The 17,905-nt window shown below is 35.6% G+C and overlaps 1 protein-coding gene across 1 annotated transcript in view; it reads left to right on the top strand.

Moving 5' to 3' along the window:
- nfatc3a (nuclear factor of activated T cells 3a) overlaps window positions 1-17,905 on the top strand; it is a gene marked incomplete at its 5' end in the record, with an annotated part of 65,085 nt that overhangs the window by 17,251 nt on the left and 29,929 nt on the right. The window contains 2 exon segments of the mRNA XM_024295850.2: window positions 1,585-2,767; window positions 9,402-9,564. Of these exon segments, the coding sequence (XP_024151618.1) occupies window positions 1,585-2,767; window positions 9,402-9,564 (1,346 nt within the window).

Here is a 17,905-nt window from a genome sequence, read left to right as displayed (position 1 = left end):
CACATGTAAATTTGCGATTAATCGCGAGTTAACTCTGGACAAAATGCGATTAATCGCGATTAAAGATTTTAATCACCTGACAGCTCTACTTATTTCCCTAACGTACTACATCCTCAAAACACGGTTAATTCCAAAATTTTGATTTTTCATTTTCTTGTACTGTCATATTATATTATTGTGTCATCATGGGCCGTGTATTAAGTCTCATATTTTATCTTGAAGTACCCTGAGATGACGAGCCTTACCGTGTATATAACCCATGACTCTTGCACAGTTTATTTGAGGCTCCTTGAGATATTTTCTGGCATCCTAAATTATGAAATTGTTACTTCCTGTCTGTAATAAGGAAGTGTTATTGCAAATGCAGGGTTTATTTTACATTTATAATTAAATGCACACTAAAGTACTTGAGCAGAACCTGGTAATATCTTGTGAACTCCTATCAACAGGCTCTAACCAAATATTGCCGGTGCATACAACTCTTCTCCAATTATTGTGTGGGAGGGTGTATTTATGTGTATACATACTGCCTGTGCTGAATGACCTTTGGTATAAATAGCCTTCTGGCACAAACTCTGACAGCACACACTGTGGAGTGAATTTGTTGCTGAACTAGTGCTGTAGAGCATTGGTTATCCCTACTGGAACAAAGCCTGCACGACCGCATGCCGCCCAGCAACAGTGTGTCCTTCAATTTCTTGTAACTTGCTCCAAGAACAAACTTACAACAGAATATCCTACAGAATTTGATGTTGTTTTGGCAACACAAATTTAGTTCTTGTGTTAATAAGGGGAAGTGTGTAAAAATCATGACTTTATCATGACAGATCAATTTGACTGTGTTGTCAACTGGAAGACCATTGAAATATTCTCCTGATGTTTTTAAATTTAGCAGTATTGTAGATCAACTAGAGAAGGCATTCAAGGCTTACAGATATTTGTAGTGTTCTGTTAATACATTCAGTTTAGCCTGGTTGTTGTAACTTTTAACGATTATCATTTTGTGCTACCTTTGTCAATATGCTTGACTGATGAGTCATCTGAATATATAACGTGTTACAGTTATGTAACTAGGACATGTCATGTGGCTGTGGTTTTTGATGTTTCGTTGATGTTCATAAATATTTTATAAACATACCAAACTTGATGTATAGATTTGAAATTGTTGTATACATTTTTTGAGATTGCTATTTTCTTAACCCTTGTGATATCTTATGACCCAAGCCTTACATAGACATGTTATCCCTCCCATGACATATGTGGATGAAGATGGACAGGATTTCATGTCTGCCACAGACAATAGTGAAAATCAAAAATAATTGAGAAAATAAAAGTTCAGCGCACTCTCTTGTGGGGTCCAGATGACCCCACTCCCAACCTCAATTTACCTAGGACAGCACAAGTTAAAGGCATAAATGTGTAGCTCCCAAACATCAGTTAATTGTGTTGTTTTTTTAATCATTATACCTGTCATACTGAAGTGAATTAGATTATTTTGACTCACTAACTATTAAAATGATACAATTATGGTTATAAGTGGGATTTTTCTGATTAAAGTACCTGTCTCTTCTTTTTCTTTGTTAGATTTGGACCCTGATGAGAATACATCATTTTATATCCTGAATGTGGGCCAGGCTCAGTCTATGGTCTCTAACCACCAGTCTATCGGGCTCCCTCGTCATGGTATGCACTCCCACTCTCAGGTCATCAACACGTCACCCCGACCTCTGCCACACAAGCCAGGATCTGAGGCTTTATGTATCGAGACACAAGACTCCAAATATGGGACTTCCCCCCTGCTGCCTTCCGCCCCTGTGGAGACACCAAAGGCCTTTGAGTGCCCCAGTATCCAGATCACCTCTATTTCCCCTAGCTGCCAGCAGGAAATGGATACCAATGATGGGGAGTTGAGAGTTAACGGTCCTGAAGGTGATTACCGAGGAGAGAGACCGTTGTCCAGAGATCACCTTTATTTACCACTGGACCACTCATACCGGGACTCCTCACTCAGCCCTAGTCCCTGCAGTAGCCTTTCCTCCAGGAGCTGGTTTTCTGATGCCTCCTCTTGTGAATCATTTTCTCATGTCTATGATGATGTTGACTCAGAGCTGAATGAAGCAGCTGCCAGGTTTACTCTGGGTTCCCCCCTCACTTCTCCAGGATGTGCCTCACCTCAAGCTGTTGGTGGAGTTTTGGAGGAGCAGCCTCATTGGCAACATCACAACCCTCCCTTTGTGCACCACTCTCACTCCATCAACCTGTCCCCCAGACAGTCGCCTTGCCATTCACCACGCACTAGTGTCACTGATGAAAACTGGCTGAGTCCCCGGCCGTCTTCCAGGCCTTCGTCACGTCCCACCTCGCCCTGCGGAAAAAGGCGCCACTCCAGTGCAGACATTTGTTACCCCAGTTCTTTGTCTCCTCATCACTCTCCTACACCTACACCCGGACCTTCACCGAGGAGTAGCGTGACAGAGGACACTTGGGCTGGGAGTCCCTCTATAGGCATGTCACCATTTCAGTGCTGTCCGTCTGAGACAGATATCCCATTAAAGACGAGGAAGACCTCGCAAGACAGAACAGGTTTGCAGACTGGGAAAGGAGAGCTGGGGCTCGACGAGCCTGCAAATATACCCAGCAATCTGGACTCTCCTTCAGAGGAGGCTCTGCACCTCTTGAAAAAGGATGGACCTGTGGAACAGTTCCTCTCAGTGCCATCACACTTCTCATGGAGTAAACCCAAGCCTGGTCACACACCAATTTTCAGGTACATTTTTCAAGTATTTCCCACATCTCTAGACATAACATTTAATTTCATCTTTACATGTGGTTGTTTTGAATTTCATACAAACTTGGTTGCTTTTGTAAAGTCTCACTTTAATTATATTTTCATCTACTGCAAATAATGACTATGCAGTTTTAAACCAAATCTAAATGCCTGTGTTGTTTCTTAAGACATACAGTTGCAGGAGAAAATATGTGAACCCTTTGGAATTACTCGGTTTTATGCATAATTGGACACACGATTGTGTTGAATAAAACATGAAAACATGTTTGGTGTGATTTAAGCAGGCAATGTTGATTATTTAGATTGAGATTAAAAAACACATATCATGTGCCCAATTCATACAGAAATTGAAGTACTCCCAAAGGGGTGACATACCTGTTTTTGCAACTATATGTTCTGCAGCGCAACAAGAGTTCATTAGAAATTCGCACATGGCAGTTGCTGTGTCACAAACCCAAGCTTTTTAAACGGGGGGTTTTTATGTGCTCTTTATCCATCACGATTTGAATAAAGAAACACTCAGAAATGCAGTTTTAATCTTAAATTATTTCGTACATGTCTTCCACCATGAGAAAAATGCTACAAGAACATGTTAAAACAGAAAAAAATATGATTTTGATTGGAGTGGGCTTTTATGTAGTTTAGGATTACCTGTACTTGTAGCAAATTTGCTTAAAAAAATTAAAAGATTAGCATTTCTTTGTTCTTCAAATGTTAAACTGTAACTCAGCATCTTTGCAAGTTGTCAGATGCCTTAATGAACATCCACTTTAAATGTTTTTGCCATGATGGGGGAACATATTAAAGATTTAAGAGACTTTATTATTAATCACACGGGGGGAAATTCATTAATTAAATTAAATCATATTTTTAAATCACCATGCTAGATTTTGTATACGGTTTTTACCCTAACATGTGATTAAAGACATTTAAACATATATGTTTTGATTTTTAGTATTAATATTATATTTAAGATTTTATATTCAACTTAAATAATTTTGGACTTCCATCCTAAAAGGCTGTACCCCATGTTTTTATGTTTCAATAATAAAAATAAAAACATTTAAAAGCAAAATAATACACCATATTTTTATAGGTTTAGAGTTCTTACTTTGTTTGGAGATTGTGTTGCTGTATAGTCTTACCAGTCTACATTCATGAAAAGTCCAGAAAATTTTGCAATTCTCGCGATCCCTTTTAAGGTGACACAACCTTCATCTCCATGGTGACATCTAAATTTATACCCCATGGACAGTTTCATGAATTTGAAATGTATCTAATTTTGAGTCTTAGAAGCTAGCAACGAGTGAAAATTACAATAGTCTTATCAGTGTTGATCCATTTTAGCAGTTTTATCATCATTTTAGAAATAAGTTCTGAAGACGTTACTAACCAGTGTGGTTAAATAGAAAATGGATTTATAAATGCTGGTAAAAATGTTAAATTCTGTCCTAACAACTCTTGTCCCGCTAAATAGTTTCATAAACCTCACTTTGTGGAATTTAAAGAAAACCTCGTGAATGGGACTTTGAGCTTTACATCATCTGATGAATTTGACTTTGTTACATCAAAGACTTTTATTAGTGTAACATTTGTATCGCACACACAAGATCTGAAGCTGTCTTCTGTCTTATTTCCAATGTGTGAGACAGATGAAGTCGAAGCCTCGTTTGTGTGCTATCCCCCTTAGAACTTTATATCAGCACATGGAACATATGGCAACAAGGCCAACACACACACACTCACCCACCCCCACACACACATGCACAGACATAACAGAAATGCTGGCTCACATAAACCTAACAGTGTGCAGGCAAACACTGGGTCAACTCTAGGATGAGTCACAATTTGATCTTTGTAACCTTTTATGTGTTTTTTCCCACAGCTAAGACAACAGCGTAAAGTCTTTTTTACACTGCTGTAGAGCTTTGTCACTGCACTTTCTAAGCCAATTCATGACACAAACTTGATTGCATTTAAGATAGATAATTGAAATACCTTTTACTGAATGAATTTTTACAACTGTTAGCGTTCTAGAACAATGTTGAGCACAAGATAATGTTTTAATTTAAGTCTGTCTGGGATGGATTCAAAATGCTGAAAAAGTTTAAAAACTTCCCATATCAACACAGGATAACATTTATTGAACTGAAACATTTTTTTTACACAAAGTCCGTTTTACTATCTGGCAAATGTAGTAAAACATACAATTTAAAAAGGATTTAGGCTATACTGATGCAACCAAAAAGTGACATTAGTTGTAGCATTAAAAAAAAAGAAATGCCTAATCCAGCAAAACGAAAAAACATCTTTGTTTTGTTTTATAGATTACAATTGTATAACCATTTTGGTTGTTTGTTTTTGTGCATGGTTAATGATATGTGATGAGTCATTGAATGTGCTCTGATTTCCATGAATCAAGTAGAGTTTTAAAAGGATAAGAAGGAATTCATGGCCACCATGTCTGTGATGCAAGATAAACAATGAATAGGCTGTATTGATTTGTGGGATATTCTAGAACCAGTAAGCCTTGCAGCTTATTTATTATAAATACAGAATACTAGTATTGATGAAATGAGACAGATGGTTGGGGAACCATGAAGACATAATAGTGACTATGCAACTGGACAAGGCGCAACCACCCTATGACAAAGACATTTGAGAAAGGTTAAACTATGACAAGACATTGTCCATTCTTGCTCTCCTCTGTCACAAGCTCATATTTCCTCTGTCCTCCACTCTTGTTACCGTGATAGCCCTGCAAACCCCACACTTTCTTGGTAGTTTCTCCAGAGGATGTTTTTAGAGTTAGAATGCTTTTAATTCAAAATTAAAAACTTTCTTGTGCTTTTTTCCCAATTGAATCGCTAATATGGGTGTTTTCCATGGTATACATTTACAGATTAGAATTTGAGTTTGTGAATTTGTAAGGCAGTTTAAGAAGATAGATGAGGGGAGCCAACAAAGGTGTTATTTAAAATTACTGTTATTAAAAAATGCCGAAGGAAAATAAAACTATTTAGAATTTTAGTTCTTGTAGAATTAATTTTTCAAGAAATCTTTGTAACTGTACTTTAAAAAAAAATTCAATAATGGCTTTTCTTTGTATCAGTCTATTTATTAGACAAATAATGCAGATAAATGACTTGGCTAGAAGTCTGACAAATGCAATATTTCTGCAAGGAGGATCTTGATGAGATTTGGAGAGTGTTGCTTAAAAAAATGAATCATCATTGCACTTTTTTTTAAGCAATACTTTGAGTTATGTGAAAAGGGTTCCTAAAGCTTCAGAAACAGGCACACATTGACACACATCTGGATATAACACGTTGCAGCAAACAGTGATTTGTTTCTCAAAAGTGTATATTGTTGAAAGATATTTTGTTGAGCAGTTCTTGTTTACTACATTTGTCTAACTGGAAACTGAGACCAGATCTATTTTGTGGTGGAGTGAAACATGGTATTGAAATATAATATTGTATCTAATGGATTTTTACAGGTTTTTTTTTTTTTACTACATTGCCTCCTTTTTCTCAAAATTATTTTTTCAGCTACTTCTCTCTTAAACCTCTAAAGCAGGGGTCCCCAAATTACGGCCTGCGGGCCAGATCAGGCCCGCCCCCACATTTGGCCCGGCAGAAACGCAGATTGAGACTCGCATAGAACGTGACTTTTTATTCCACCCTTCTGCAGTCAGAACTTCAAAGGAAGAGGATAGAGTATTTATTGGTTTGGTTCAGTGATTATTTTTTTCTTTATTATTTTTCTTCTGTACGTTTTTTGGACATCCAAATCTCTTCAGCTCATTCAGCTATTAAAATATTCATTTCTTTTTATGCTGGCTTTTTTGACTGTTACTATTACTGAGGATTTTTAGGCCAATTTTGAGTATAGCTAATATGTCAGCTACATGATTGCTATTTTGACTAAAATAAGGATTTGTTTTAGTTTTTTGGGGCTAATTTGGAGTCTAGCTAATATTTCAGCTACATGTGACCTATTTTGCCTAATTTAGGAGTTTTGCAGTTTTCTAGGCTAATTTGGAGTTTAGCTAATATTTCAGCTACATGCTAGCTATTTTGGATAATTAAGGATTTTGTTCAGTTTTCTAGGTCAATTTTGAGTTTAGCTAATATTTCAGTTACATGCTAGCTATTTTGGATAATTTAGGATTTTTTTCAGTTTTTTAGGCTAATTTGGAGTTTAGCCTATAGTTTAGCTTTATGCTAGCTGTTTTAGCTAAATTAGACATTTTACCAGTTATTTGGATAATTTGGCATTTAGCCAATATTTCAGCTACATGCCAGCTGTTTTGGCTAATTTAAGCTTTTTACAGTTTTATAGGCTAATTTGGAGTTTAGCTAATATTTCAGCTACATGCTAGCTGTTTTTGCTAATTTTTGCATTTTTTTCAGTTCTATTGAATAATTTGGCATTTCACTAATATTTTAGCAAGCTGTCACCTTCAGCCTTTTCAGCCATTAGTTTCAGCCATTTCAGCTATCAACTTCAGCATTTTCAGCTACTAGCTTCAGCGTTTTTAGTTATCAATTTCAGCCTTTTCAGCTATCAGCACTAGCATCTTCAGCTGCTACATTCAGCTTACAGCATTCACACTAGTATTATCGCAGGTAATGCTATATATCTTGTTTTTAAAATGTTTTAGTATTATTTTTTTCTTCAAAGATTACAGAAATGAATTATTTAAAATTTAACTATGTGTGGCTTAATGGAAAACTGTACATTTTTATGTTTAGGCTGTGATTGTTGCACTTTTTTCTGTTAGCCTACAAACTGACCCCATCCTCACATTAGAGAAAAAAATAATTATGTAGTGGCCCTCACAAGAACAAGTTTGGGGATCCCTGACCTAAAGGAGACCTGTTTCTTAGTTTTATACTTTCTTTCATTCATTCGTTCATTCATTCATTCATTTTTTTTCTTTGTTTTGAAATGGGTCACAGTCTGGGCTAAGATCCCAAACATCTTTATCCTCTTATGCCTCATTATTGAACTACTCCTGGGAGGAACAAAACAGCTGACTGATGTATTTTCTCCAGCTGGTCGTGGTTCTGCTAAAAGGCACCCCATAAGTGGAAGACGTTTGAAGAACCGAGGCTCTCCAGACACCTACCAAACTAGTTGTGCTCTTTTTCTGTGTGTAGTAGTGGAGTTTCTGCATTCTGACTATCTAGAATGACTTTGCCCTGATGGTAAAGAAACTAACTTCTGGAAAAAATAGTAAAGCTGCAGTCCAAAGTTTACCATTTCAAAATCAACAACTTTTTGGCCAAGCCAGGAAACTTTTTCCAGTAAAGATTATGAACACAAAAAAGATCTGTGTTTAAGTCCAGAACTCATAAAATAGATTTGGTAACATCCAAGTACACATGATTGAATAATTAACTTTTTTTTGTTACACAAATGAAGATGTAGTTGTTTCAATATATGCTGTTTGTATTTCAAAAAGTCTAACTAAATAATCTATGTTTGTGCTGTCATGCTAATAGCAGCACAGAAAGCATTAAAGTCTTTAATTAAATCTGCATTGACTGACATTTTTTACATCAATATTTAAATGGATTTGGAATAATGTTTATGGTGGTAACCATTTTCTCTTTTTATCTTTGAGTGAAGCTGAACATGATTGTTCCTACTTGGATTAAAAAAAAAGAAACCATCCAAATGAAAAACCTCAGAGGAAAAACAAAATGCTCCCCCTGTGAAGGCTATCACACAGTAATTAATGCATCACTAACCTATAGTTTTCATACCTCCTGTTCTCTGTCTCACATTATAAAACAGTACAGAAAAGTCCCTCTTGGAAAATGATTCATCCTTAGTTATTTAACATGAAATCTTATAAGTTATAAGTTTTAGAACAGGAGTAGTGCATGTGGGCATTCCAGTGAGTCACTCAATACTGAAGAAAGGCGCACAAATTATTGTCACCATTTTCCCGCCTATTGTACTATGTCAGCCTCTGAAAGGGAAATACCCAGTTTAGCCGTTTGTAGGTATAGTTAGCCCTAAGAAAGGATGCAGTTTTTGGCCATGAGATGAAACAAAGTTTTTGATTTTCAGAAATGATGTCTGACACAAATATGAGAACTTTAGCTTTACATCTAGAACTTTAAATCCAAACTGGATTGAAGTTATATTTCCAACTCCATGATATGATCGGGGTTTTTATACTCTGTCTCTTCCTATTTTTTGCCTTTGTAATTAATAAACTGTTTTATATTTGCTGCTTACTCATGGTCAATATTCCCTTGCAAAATATTATTCTTTATTTCAGTGGGACTTTAAATAAAATGTAAATTAAAAAAAACAAACAAACAGAAAAGTAGATAAATTTGTCTTTTGACATTGCATCACATATAAAAAGTAACAGCCTAAGTTATGCTTTAACAATGGGTTCCACTGGTTGTTTTGTCATGTTTCTTACAGAATAAAAAAAATGCTGTATTCTAATATCTATAAATCAATGATAACAGCCACTGTTTGCAGGAATAAAAACACCAAACAGGTGTGTTGCATTCAGTTATTTTGCAAAGTTCCAGCACCTTTCTCTGTGGATACAGGTGTTTATTTTTATGCCTTTTTCTTTCAGGACGTCCTCATTGCCTCCTCTAGATTGGCCACTGCCAAGCCAGTACGGCCAGTATGAATTGAAGATCGAGGTACAACCCAAAGCCCACCATCGAGCACACTATGAGACAGAGGGTAGCCGGGGAGCCGTTAAAGCATCATCCGGGGGCCATCCCATTGTAAAGGTAAGTTTTATGGAGTTAGATTGTCTTTAATTCAACATAAATTTGAGTTGACTTGCTGCCACACAAAAATAAGGACTTCTAATGAAGTTTTTTAATATAGTAACAGAGGTAATGGATAAAAATGAATAGAAATTTTTGATATGGTGGCTGTCAGTTCTTTGGCACCATTTCTTGGGTTGATTATGCTGATTGGCCAAATGGTGAAAAGTAGCCATTAAGTCAGTTAAACTTCTACTTTTAGCTTTGTATACTAGTATTTGATGTAATGCAATGATCTTTGAAAACTTAGGTGTTTTCTTTAAAGATCTATAGAGCATTGTTGCAAATTTTTAGATTAATCTAAATCTAAAGATCAACTTCTCTTATCTTTCTGGCTTACTGTTAGGCATAGGCAATTATATCCTTATCCATATTTTGAAAAATAAAAGCAAGACATTGGTAGAAAATTGACCATACTTTCTGAAATGAACAAATTGAGAAATGGTTGGAACTTTTCTGCTCTTCTTCATTTGTTTGGGTTATTTTTATATTTTAATCATCCACCAAATGTCTGAAAATGAATAAACTTTTGTTGAGCTAAAAGCAAGTCTGTGGGGTACCCGAGTTAAAACACTGCTTGGATCTTGTCGCACTTCAAAAAGGTTATCCGCTTTCATGTTTTCCTCAGCTGGAAGCGAAGAGAGGCAGCCATGCTAAAGGGCTTTGACTGGAGCTCAGTCAGCTGGTATGTCATTTGATAGCACGCGTGACAGGGTAGCTGAGAGAGTGAGACAGAGATAAAGAAAGAAAGCAAGCAAAAGTTGCAGATTTCAGGCTCATTAATATTCTGTGACAAGCATTTTTACCATGTGATCCAAAAATCCCCGTAGTGCTCATCTGTAAGCATTGTTGTAGAAACTTCTAAGGGCTGGATTCAAACAAACAAATTGGTCCACTGGTTGTCATTTGGCAAAGCTCTTCAGCCAAACTCAACACACTAATCTTAGGCCTTGTCCTTAAGTGCACTGGTATTTTGACCCATGCAGCCTTTTTGTAGCGTTAAAAAAAAGAAAAAAAAAAATTTGACTATTATTGTGAAGCACTTTTAGTGAAGTAATTTTTGCTTTATTTATATGGAACAGAAATCCTGATTCAATGTATGCATGCAGTTTCTCATTACAAAGTGTTTGGTGGAGCCAATAGATGTAGATAAGTGTCAGTCTGACCCTTTTAATGAGACCTACTAACAATGTAAACAAAAGCAGTCATTTTGCTGACCTTTTTTATGAAAAGAGGCCAGAAAGAACTATAACAGTCACTGACTTTGACATGACGCAGCACTGATCCATATTTTTTTGGACAAAACCCAATCATTATATCAAAATCAATCAACGCTTTGTTGCTCTGAAACAGATAATGTTTTTGTTAAGTATTTTTGCTTTATTGGCTTGTTGGGGATGAAGAACCATTTTTGAGAAATAACAACCAACAAGAAGACATCTGAGCAAAATTGGTCTAATTGGTAACTATCTTTTAAGATAAAATTATATTTTATTGGTTAGTGTATTTTCTTTCTAAAGTTTAAACATAATTTAACTGAATTCAAATCAACATAGTTCAGGATGGATGGAACTGCAGAGTATATCCCTGTACTACTATTGTACATCAATACATTGCTAATGTATTATATGAATGTAGGAGGAAAACACCCTGTTGTATCAAAACATGTTAATGTTAAGTGCTCGCATACAACCAATCTCTACAGCGATCTTTAGTTTAATTTTATTGTTTTTTACTGGGGAAAATGTTAGTTTGTAAGACATGGTACGCATTTTCCACACAGGCTAATCTTTTAGAAAATAGGAAAGGCCTAACAGACCTTTTGCACATTTGATTTTACATTTTTTTAAATGTTTTATGTTCTAAATGTTTTCTTTTTTGGCCATTATTGTGTGTGATTACATCCACATTTTTGTCTTTTTCATTTTGTAACACAGAAGATGTAAAGTAGGCTGAGACCTCAGATGGGAAATGGATAAGTCCTAAGATGAACTTAGGCATTACTGGCTGCATACATTATGCAAGATCAAGTGATGAAGCTAAAATACAACACTTAAAAACCCATGGACACAAAACTTCTTAAAACAGAACTATTTTGTTGCTTTACAAGCAGTCTAAGTCCTCAAACATGCGGCCATGCAGGCTCCTTTCAGGCCAATCATTAACCGTTTCTACCTCAGTAAGAACAACATTCAAACTTGCCATATGTGCCGATGCATAATTTAGTTGTCAATTTTTTTTCAGCAAAGTGTTTGCCACACTTGCCCTCATTTCCCACCCCGGAGGGAAGTGATTTGTTATAAAACTTTACTTGCTGCAGCTTGCGCTCAAACTGTTTCTCGGGTCAGACGAGACAACGTTGAAGTGGATTTCCAACCCAGCCAGAGTTTGGTTCTCAGTGTCTTTCTGTATGTATGATGTCTACTACTTTTAATACTGATGTGAGTCTTATTGTAGTGGGATGGATCTAGGTTGATCTAATTGGTTCATTCTTTTTATTGCTATGTGACATTAACTGTCAAAGTTAGACACCCTCTTTGAGTTTTCAGACTTGACATTTACACAGAATAAATGAACACATCATTTACTGAAAAATATATTTCTGTATTTCCAGTTTTTTAAGTAACACTGTCCTTGTAAGATATTCTATTACAAATAATAATAATAAAGGTGCAATGTTATTTAATATTATGCAAACTTAAAAAAACTAAGAGAAATTAAGACAGAATAATACAATTTAAATAAATGATAAATGTTGCTGGTGGATCATGAAAAAATAATTACATTTGTCTCTTTTTATTACCTAAAATCAGGATTAAATGTTAAAAAGTACAACACTTCATTCTATTAAAGCTACATATTGTTACAAATTTAAAGGGCCTATATCATCCACCTTTTAAGTGTATTATAATGTTATTTCCTCACAAAAAAGCAACCCCAAAGCAGTATTTTGATCCATTCACACATTTTGTCCTCTAAAAACCTACACTCTGAGCACCACCCCCTCTCAACCCACAACAGCGAGTGGGTTATCACAAGGTGACATAGACAAGTGAGAACAGAGTCTGTGCTGCCAGCACCACCCCGAGGCTAACACAAACACCCGCTTTCTCCGTGAAGCTAGCTAAACGTATCCAAGAATGGCGCAAGTAGACAGCTGATATTTTGAAGATGGTGGCAGAAAAGGGGGCAAGAAGATAACTGATTTCCTGGAGGTACAAAGAAAGCAAGTGATGAATTAGAAGAACTAGACTAGTGATGCTTCAAAAAGAAAGGAAAGGTTCAGTCAGTGCTAATCAGAACATCATACAATAAATCCTGAAATGTTCATCTTGAGTTGTTGTCTGCATTTCTTGACCGAATTTCACCGCAAACCTATAAGCCATCACTACTCTGTCAGTGACAGAAGAAAAACCAATAGACGTCGGACCGGCTGCCAAATATCTGAAATAAATTCAGGGGCTTCAGTTGGAAGATATATGGTATAAAACCATCTTTGTAGAAGTTCGGATATTGTTTGTTTTCGTTGGCAAGAGGAGACAGAGGACGGCTCAAGGATGATGCCATTAAATAGGCACCAACCACAAGGAGTGAAAGGCGGAGCCTTAGAGATTGAGTTGTCTTAATTGCGGGTATTAAAAGAATTCACAAAAATATTAATGTTTCATTAAAAAAAATTGTTCTTTTTAATGTGCCAAAGGTAATATTTGATTATATATATGGAAATAGTTTACTCTGAAAGTCATAAGAATAGCATGGTACAACCCTTTGATAAAACTGGATTTTGCTACAGAAATTTTTTATCAGGACTGACTGGACTTTGACAGAGCCATTGCAACTCCTTGTTGTTTTTTTTTCAAGATGCAACTTTGTAAACCTGGAATACCATAAGCTTACTTTCCATTTTCTCTTTAATGAAGATCTGGTTTTCTTTGCTTTACACATTTAAATATACTGTCAAACAGTTTCAGTTTGAGATCTTGCACTATAGAGTCTGAAATGCAGCTCCTGTGTTTTTTATTTGTCTCAGCCTTCATTGGTTTGCGCAAAGGAAAGTCTACCCCTGGGAAAACTGGCCAAAGTAACAAATGTTTCCTCTTAGATAAAGCTTTCCCCTCTTGCAACTGTCTTTATACAGTTTTCTGAGATACTTTCGGTGAAAAATCACTAACGTTTTTATCTGAACTGAAATAATTTTAGATGCACATTTTAAAGAAGTTATACATTTAGCACATTTGATTAACTACAATAAGAGAAGTGATGAGTGTGTGGAGTTGTGCACCAGACACTTCTGCGCTTTAGTTTTTGCTTTAACAAATAAAACATGAACTGCATCAACAGTATGATGATGCATGTTGTTTCAAAAATCATTGTGATGCCTAAAACCATAAAAAATGTGTGCAGCCTTGTACACACCAGTGTTTGTTGTGTCCCTTAGTGTGTTGAAGGTTGAACTGCTGCTATCAATGAAATGAAGGCTTTGGTTAAGCTACAGTTCCTACTGTTTTGCATTGCCAGCTACAGGGATGAAAGTGAAAATCGACTGTTATTCTATCGAACATTTCATCATCAAACTAATTCTCAGCAGTGCGTTGTTTCATACCTACGAGGTTGAGCGAGAGAAGAGAAAAAAAGATGGTTTGCAGAGTTCTTTGCATGGTGAGAAAATGAGTGGGTGAATGAGCAAGTGCTTGAACTCAAAGTCTGCCTAAATGCAAACTTGAGAGGAGTCTCTTTTTTTCATTCAATATGTTTCTATCACACAATTCCTTAAAAATGAAACATTTTAATGTAATAAATACTATATCATATTAAATTTGTTGGAAAAAGAGAGTTTAACTATAAAATCTCTTTTGAGAACTATATTCTTGAGTTTCTAATTGAGCTTTACAGCTCTTTAAAGTACAGAAATGGTTCACTTGGCTATATAATAAGAGCAGCAGTAGTTTATTAGAAATTCACCAGGGCGGTGCAGAGTAACCTCATCCCCACTTCCTGTCATCCATCTGTTTACACACTTCCCCGCTACCTTACAGTCCCCTACCCAATATTACCTGTGCAACAAAAATGGGGAACAATATTGGTGCTATTCAGCCGTACAATTTTGAGCCATGTGTCAGCTCAGACGAGGAAAACAAAGACGTTCATGGATCTAGTCGTCTACAAGCTTCAGGAGGGAGCTTTTGTCTGGCTGTTGTAGTTTCTACGTGCCAGTTACAAGCTTTTTCCTACGGCATTTATTCATCTGCTCCTGATTCACAATTAAAATAAAGAAATACTCAGAAATACCATTTTGAGCTTAATTCTCTTTATATACGTCCTACATCATGAGAAAAATGCCACAAAAACGTGTTTAACACAATTTTCATTAGAGTGGGTCTTTAAAATACAGATAAGAAATTTAAGGAATAACCTTCAACTGCTTCAAGTGTCATCTTATATTTTTTTTCTCTTTAAGTTTTGATGTTGATGATTTGCAATCACACAACTCATGAGGCCCTTATTTTCTCACTTTTTCTGCTTCCTTAGGTTTCATTTTTAAACAAAAACACAATTTCAAATTTTTATAGTAAAAGAAGCTATCTTTTTGTCTTTTGAAATATTTAGTTGGCTAAGCTTGTAGTTTAAAAATTATTATTTCTTGCTGAAGATTTACAAACTGGGGGAATAATATGGATTTTACAATAAAATAAAGGTTGCTTATAAACAAGACCGTTCACTGTCCTGACTTGCTGACCTGATTCCGCCAAATTTTCTCAATAAAAAGTATTTTTAGTTTTGTATGTTTGTAAGGCACATGTCAAAGTCAAGGCCCGGGGGCCGGATCCGGCCCTCCAAGTAATTATATCCAGCCCTCCAGACCGTTTTATATTATTGTTATTAATGGCCCATTGTTATCTTGTGCTTATTTTTAACTTGTACAATTTTGACAAAATTTATTTTTTATGGAGAGTAAAATATTGAAAGTTATTTATGGTTTAAGTTGATTTATTCTGGAATAATGTTCCTGCCTGTTTTTATTCATAGTTATCTTAAAATTTCACAATTGTAAAGTTTTAGAAATGTAGTTTTAGTGTGTTCAGTAAATGTTTTATCCTCTTAGACCTGCGACCTAAGCTTTGTTCTGGATTTTGGCCCCCTGTGCGATGAGTTTGACACCCCTGTCTTAAGGCTTCCTGTGTATTTGATCTGTATTTTCATGCTCTTTTCTGGTTTTTTCATACTTTATATTTTCATATGAACATTTTGTTCAGGAGTGCATGTTTGTGATGAATAAGGGGCCATGGAAAGTGAGAGTACACTCTATGACTGTGTGTTTATTGTGTGTTTCTTTATTTTTTGTCTTTTAAAGTTTGAAAATCATGTTCTTGTTATGTAAAAGCACTTTTTGCTGCTGTTGCACGTAAAGTGCTTTGTAAGTAATGTTTAATTTTGTTTAATTTGACGATTTTTTTTTCTGGGGTTTTTGGTACTACAAATTAGAGGATTCTTTTAAAGATTTTACACTGTAAACTTATTTCAGTATATATATTTTATTGATTTTTACTTTTCAGTTTGATTGAACCTGTAAGTTTTTACTGTCTTTCAATGTGCCATATTGTTAGAGGAGTATGAATAGCAGTATTTTAGTAATTACACACACACACATGTTGCCACTTTACACTTAATGAACTGCTTCCTTTTACTATGTCTAGACAGACTGCGCATGCACTTGCCCAGTAGGTCTATGAGTGACTTTTGTTTGTACTTTACACCCACCTTTCTGTTGCTTTACTTCTGCCTCTTCTAGTTGCCCTTTACAATGAAGTACTATGTTAGATTTCTTCAACCTAAGGTGTCAGACTTCTTCTTCTTCTTCTTTTCCTTTCGGCTTTAAAGTGTCAGACTTGTTTTTGCAAAAACACGTTAACCTTACATACCACTATAATTAATCTTTGGAAAAAAATGTTTTCACTTTAATTTAAAAAATAAAACACAGTGTCATTTTACATACACTTTGGTTAAATATTTTTCTATAGTAGGACACTTTCAGAGTTTGAGGAAACCTTAAAGTTGTTTAAGGGGAAGGAACCACATGCAATGTTATCATGCCTGCTTGTGTTTCAGTCAGTTTTTCCCAGATGTTCCAGTGTTCAAATGTTTCTGGTTCCTGTTTGCTTAGACTCCAACTGGTCATTGCAGATGGTTTCCCTAGCTGAGTCTGGTACTGCTGAAGGGTTCCTTCCTATTCTTTCATTTAGAAGTCGCTTTCCTCTCAACTCACCCTTTGTTTGCTCGTTGAGGGAGTTTGAACCAACCCCCACCCACCCAGAAAATAAAAAATAAAATCTAAAGAATGGAGATTGCAAGAGAGATTGTAAATAGAACGGATCAGTCTTTAAAAAAACCGTGCTGTTATTTTAATACAATATGGGTTTATTGGAATGATCTGGTTTGAGCTGGAGTATAATCATCTAGAATGTTTGGAACAACTTGGATTTTAACAGTCACTGTTCATTTAGCTCAATTTGATGTTTGTGTCTTGCCTCGGGACAACCTTGGTTCTAATGTTCTGTTGGTTTTGAGTGAGCTGGCAAATCCATGCAGAATGCCACCACAGGCATTAAAATATGTAATATTTTCCTTCCCACTGCACATCTGGAATTAAACAAATCTATATTAAGTAGCAGCACTGGAAATGTAAAAATTTTGTTAATTTTGAATCAGTTACTTTTTTATTGTTCTGTGACCAAAAAGTTCTTAAAGACACTCCAATGAAATTTGTGTATTTTTTTTTTTTTTTTTTACATTTTCTTGAAGCATTTTTCTCATAATGTGGAGGATGTGTATAAAATAATTTAGGAGGAAAAAATCTGTTTAGTTCTTTGGTCAAATCAAGATGGGTCAGAAGCATGAGATGGTCTTTAAGCTAGTGAGAGAGAGTGTAAACAAAGGGCTGATGGGAAACTCGCGGAGCTTAACTTCCGCCCCAACAGTCCTGACCTAAACCCAGAGAGGAATTTCTAATGAGCTCTTGCAACTCTGCAGAAAATGTCTTAAAACAATGACATAGAGTTTTAGATTCTGGCTTAAATCTGTATATTCTTAATTAAAAGACCACTGGGAAAAAAATTACAATAGAAAAAACAAAGCTGGGATGTGACTTTAAAGGTGTATTCTGCTCACCATAGAAGTAGAGAATAAATTGGATGATCAAACTAAATTAAAATGATCATAATAATAGTAAAATATTTCCATAAGATTAGTTAGCTATTGGCTAACTATCAATAAGCTTTTAGAGCACTGTAAAAGAAGAAAAGGG

Source organism: Oryzias melastigma, linkage group LG3, assembly GCF_002922805.2.
Source record: "Oryzias melastigma strain HK-1 linkage group LG3, ASM292280v2, whole genome shotgun sequence".
Classification (NCBI taxonomy): Eukaryota; Metazoa; Chordata; class Actinopteri; order Beloniformes; family Adrianichthyidae; genus Oryzias; species Oryzias melastigma.
Note: the sequence above shows the minus strand (reverse complement) of the source record. Positions and strands in the feature narration are given on the sequence as shown.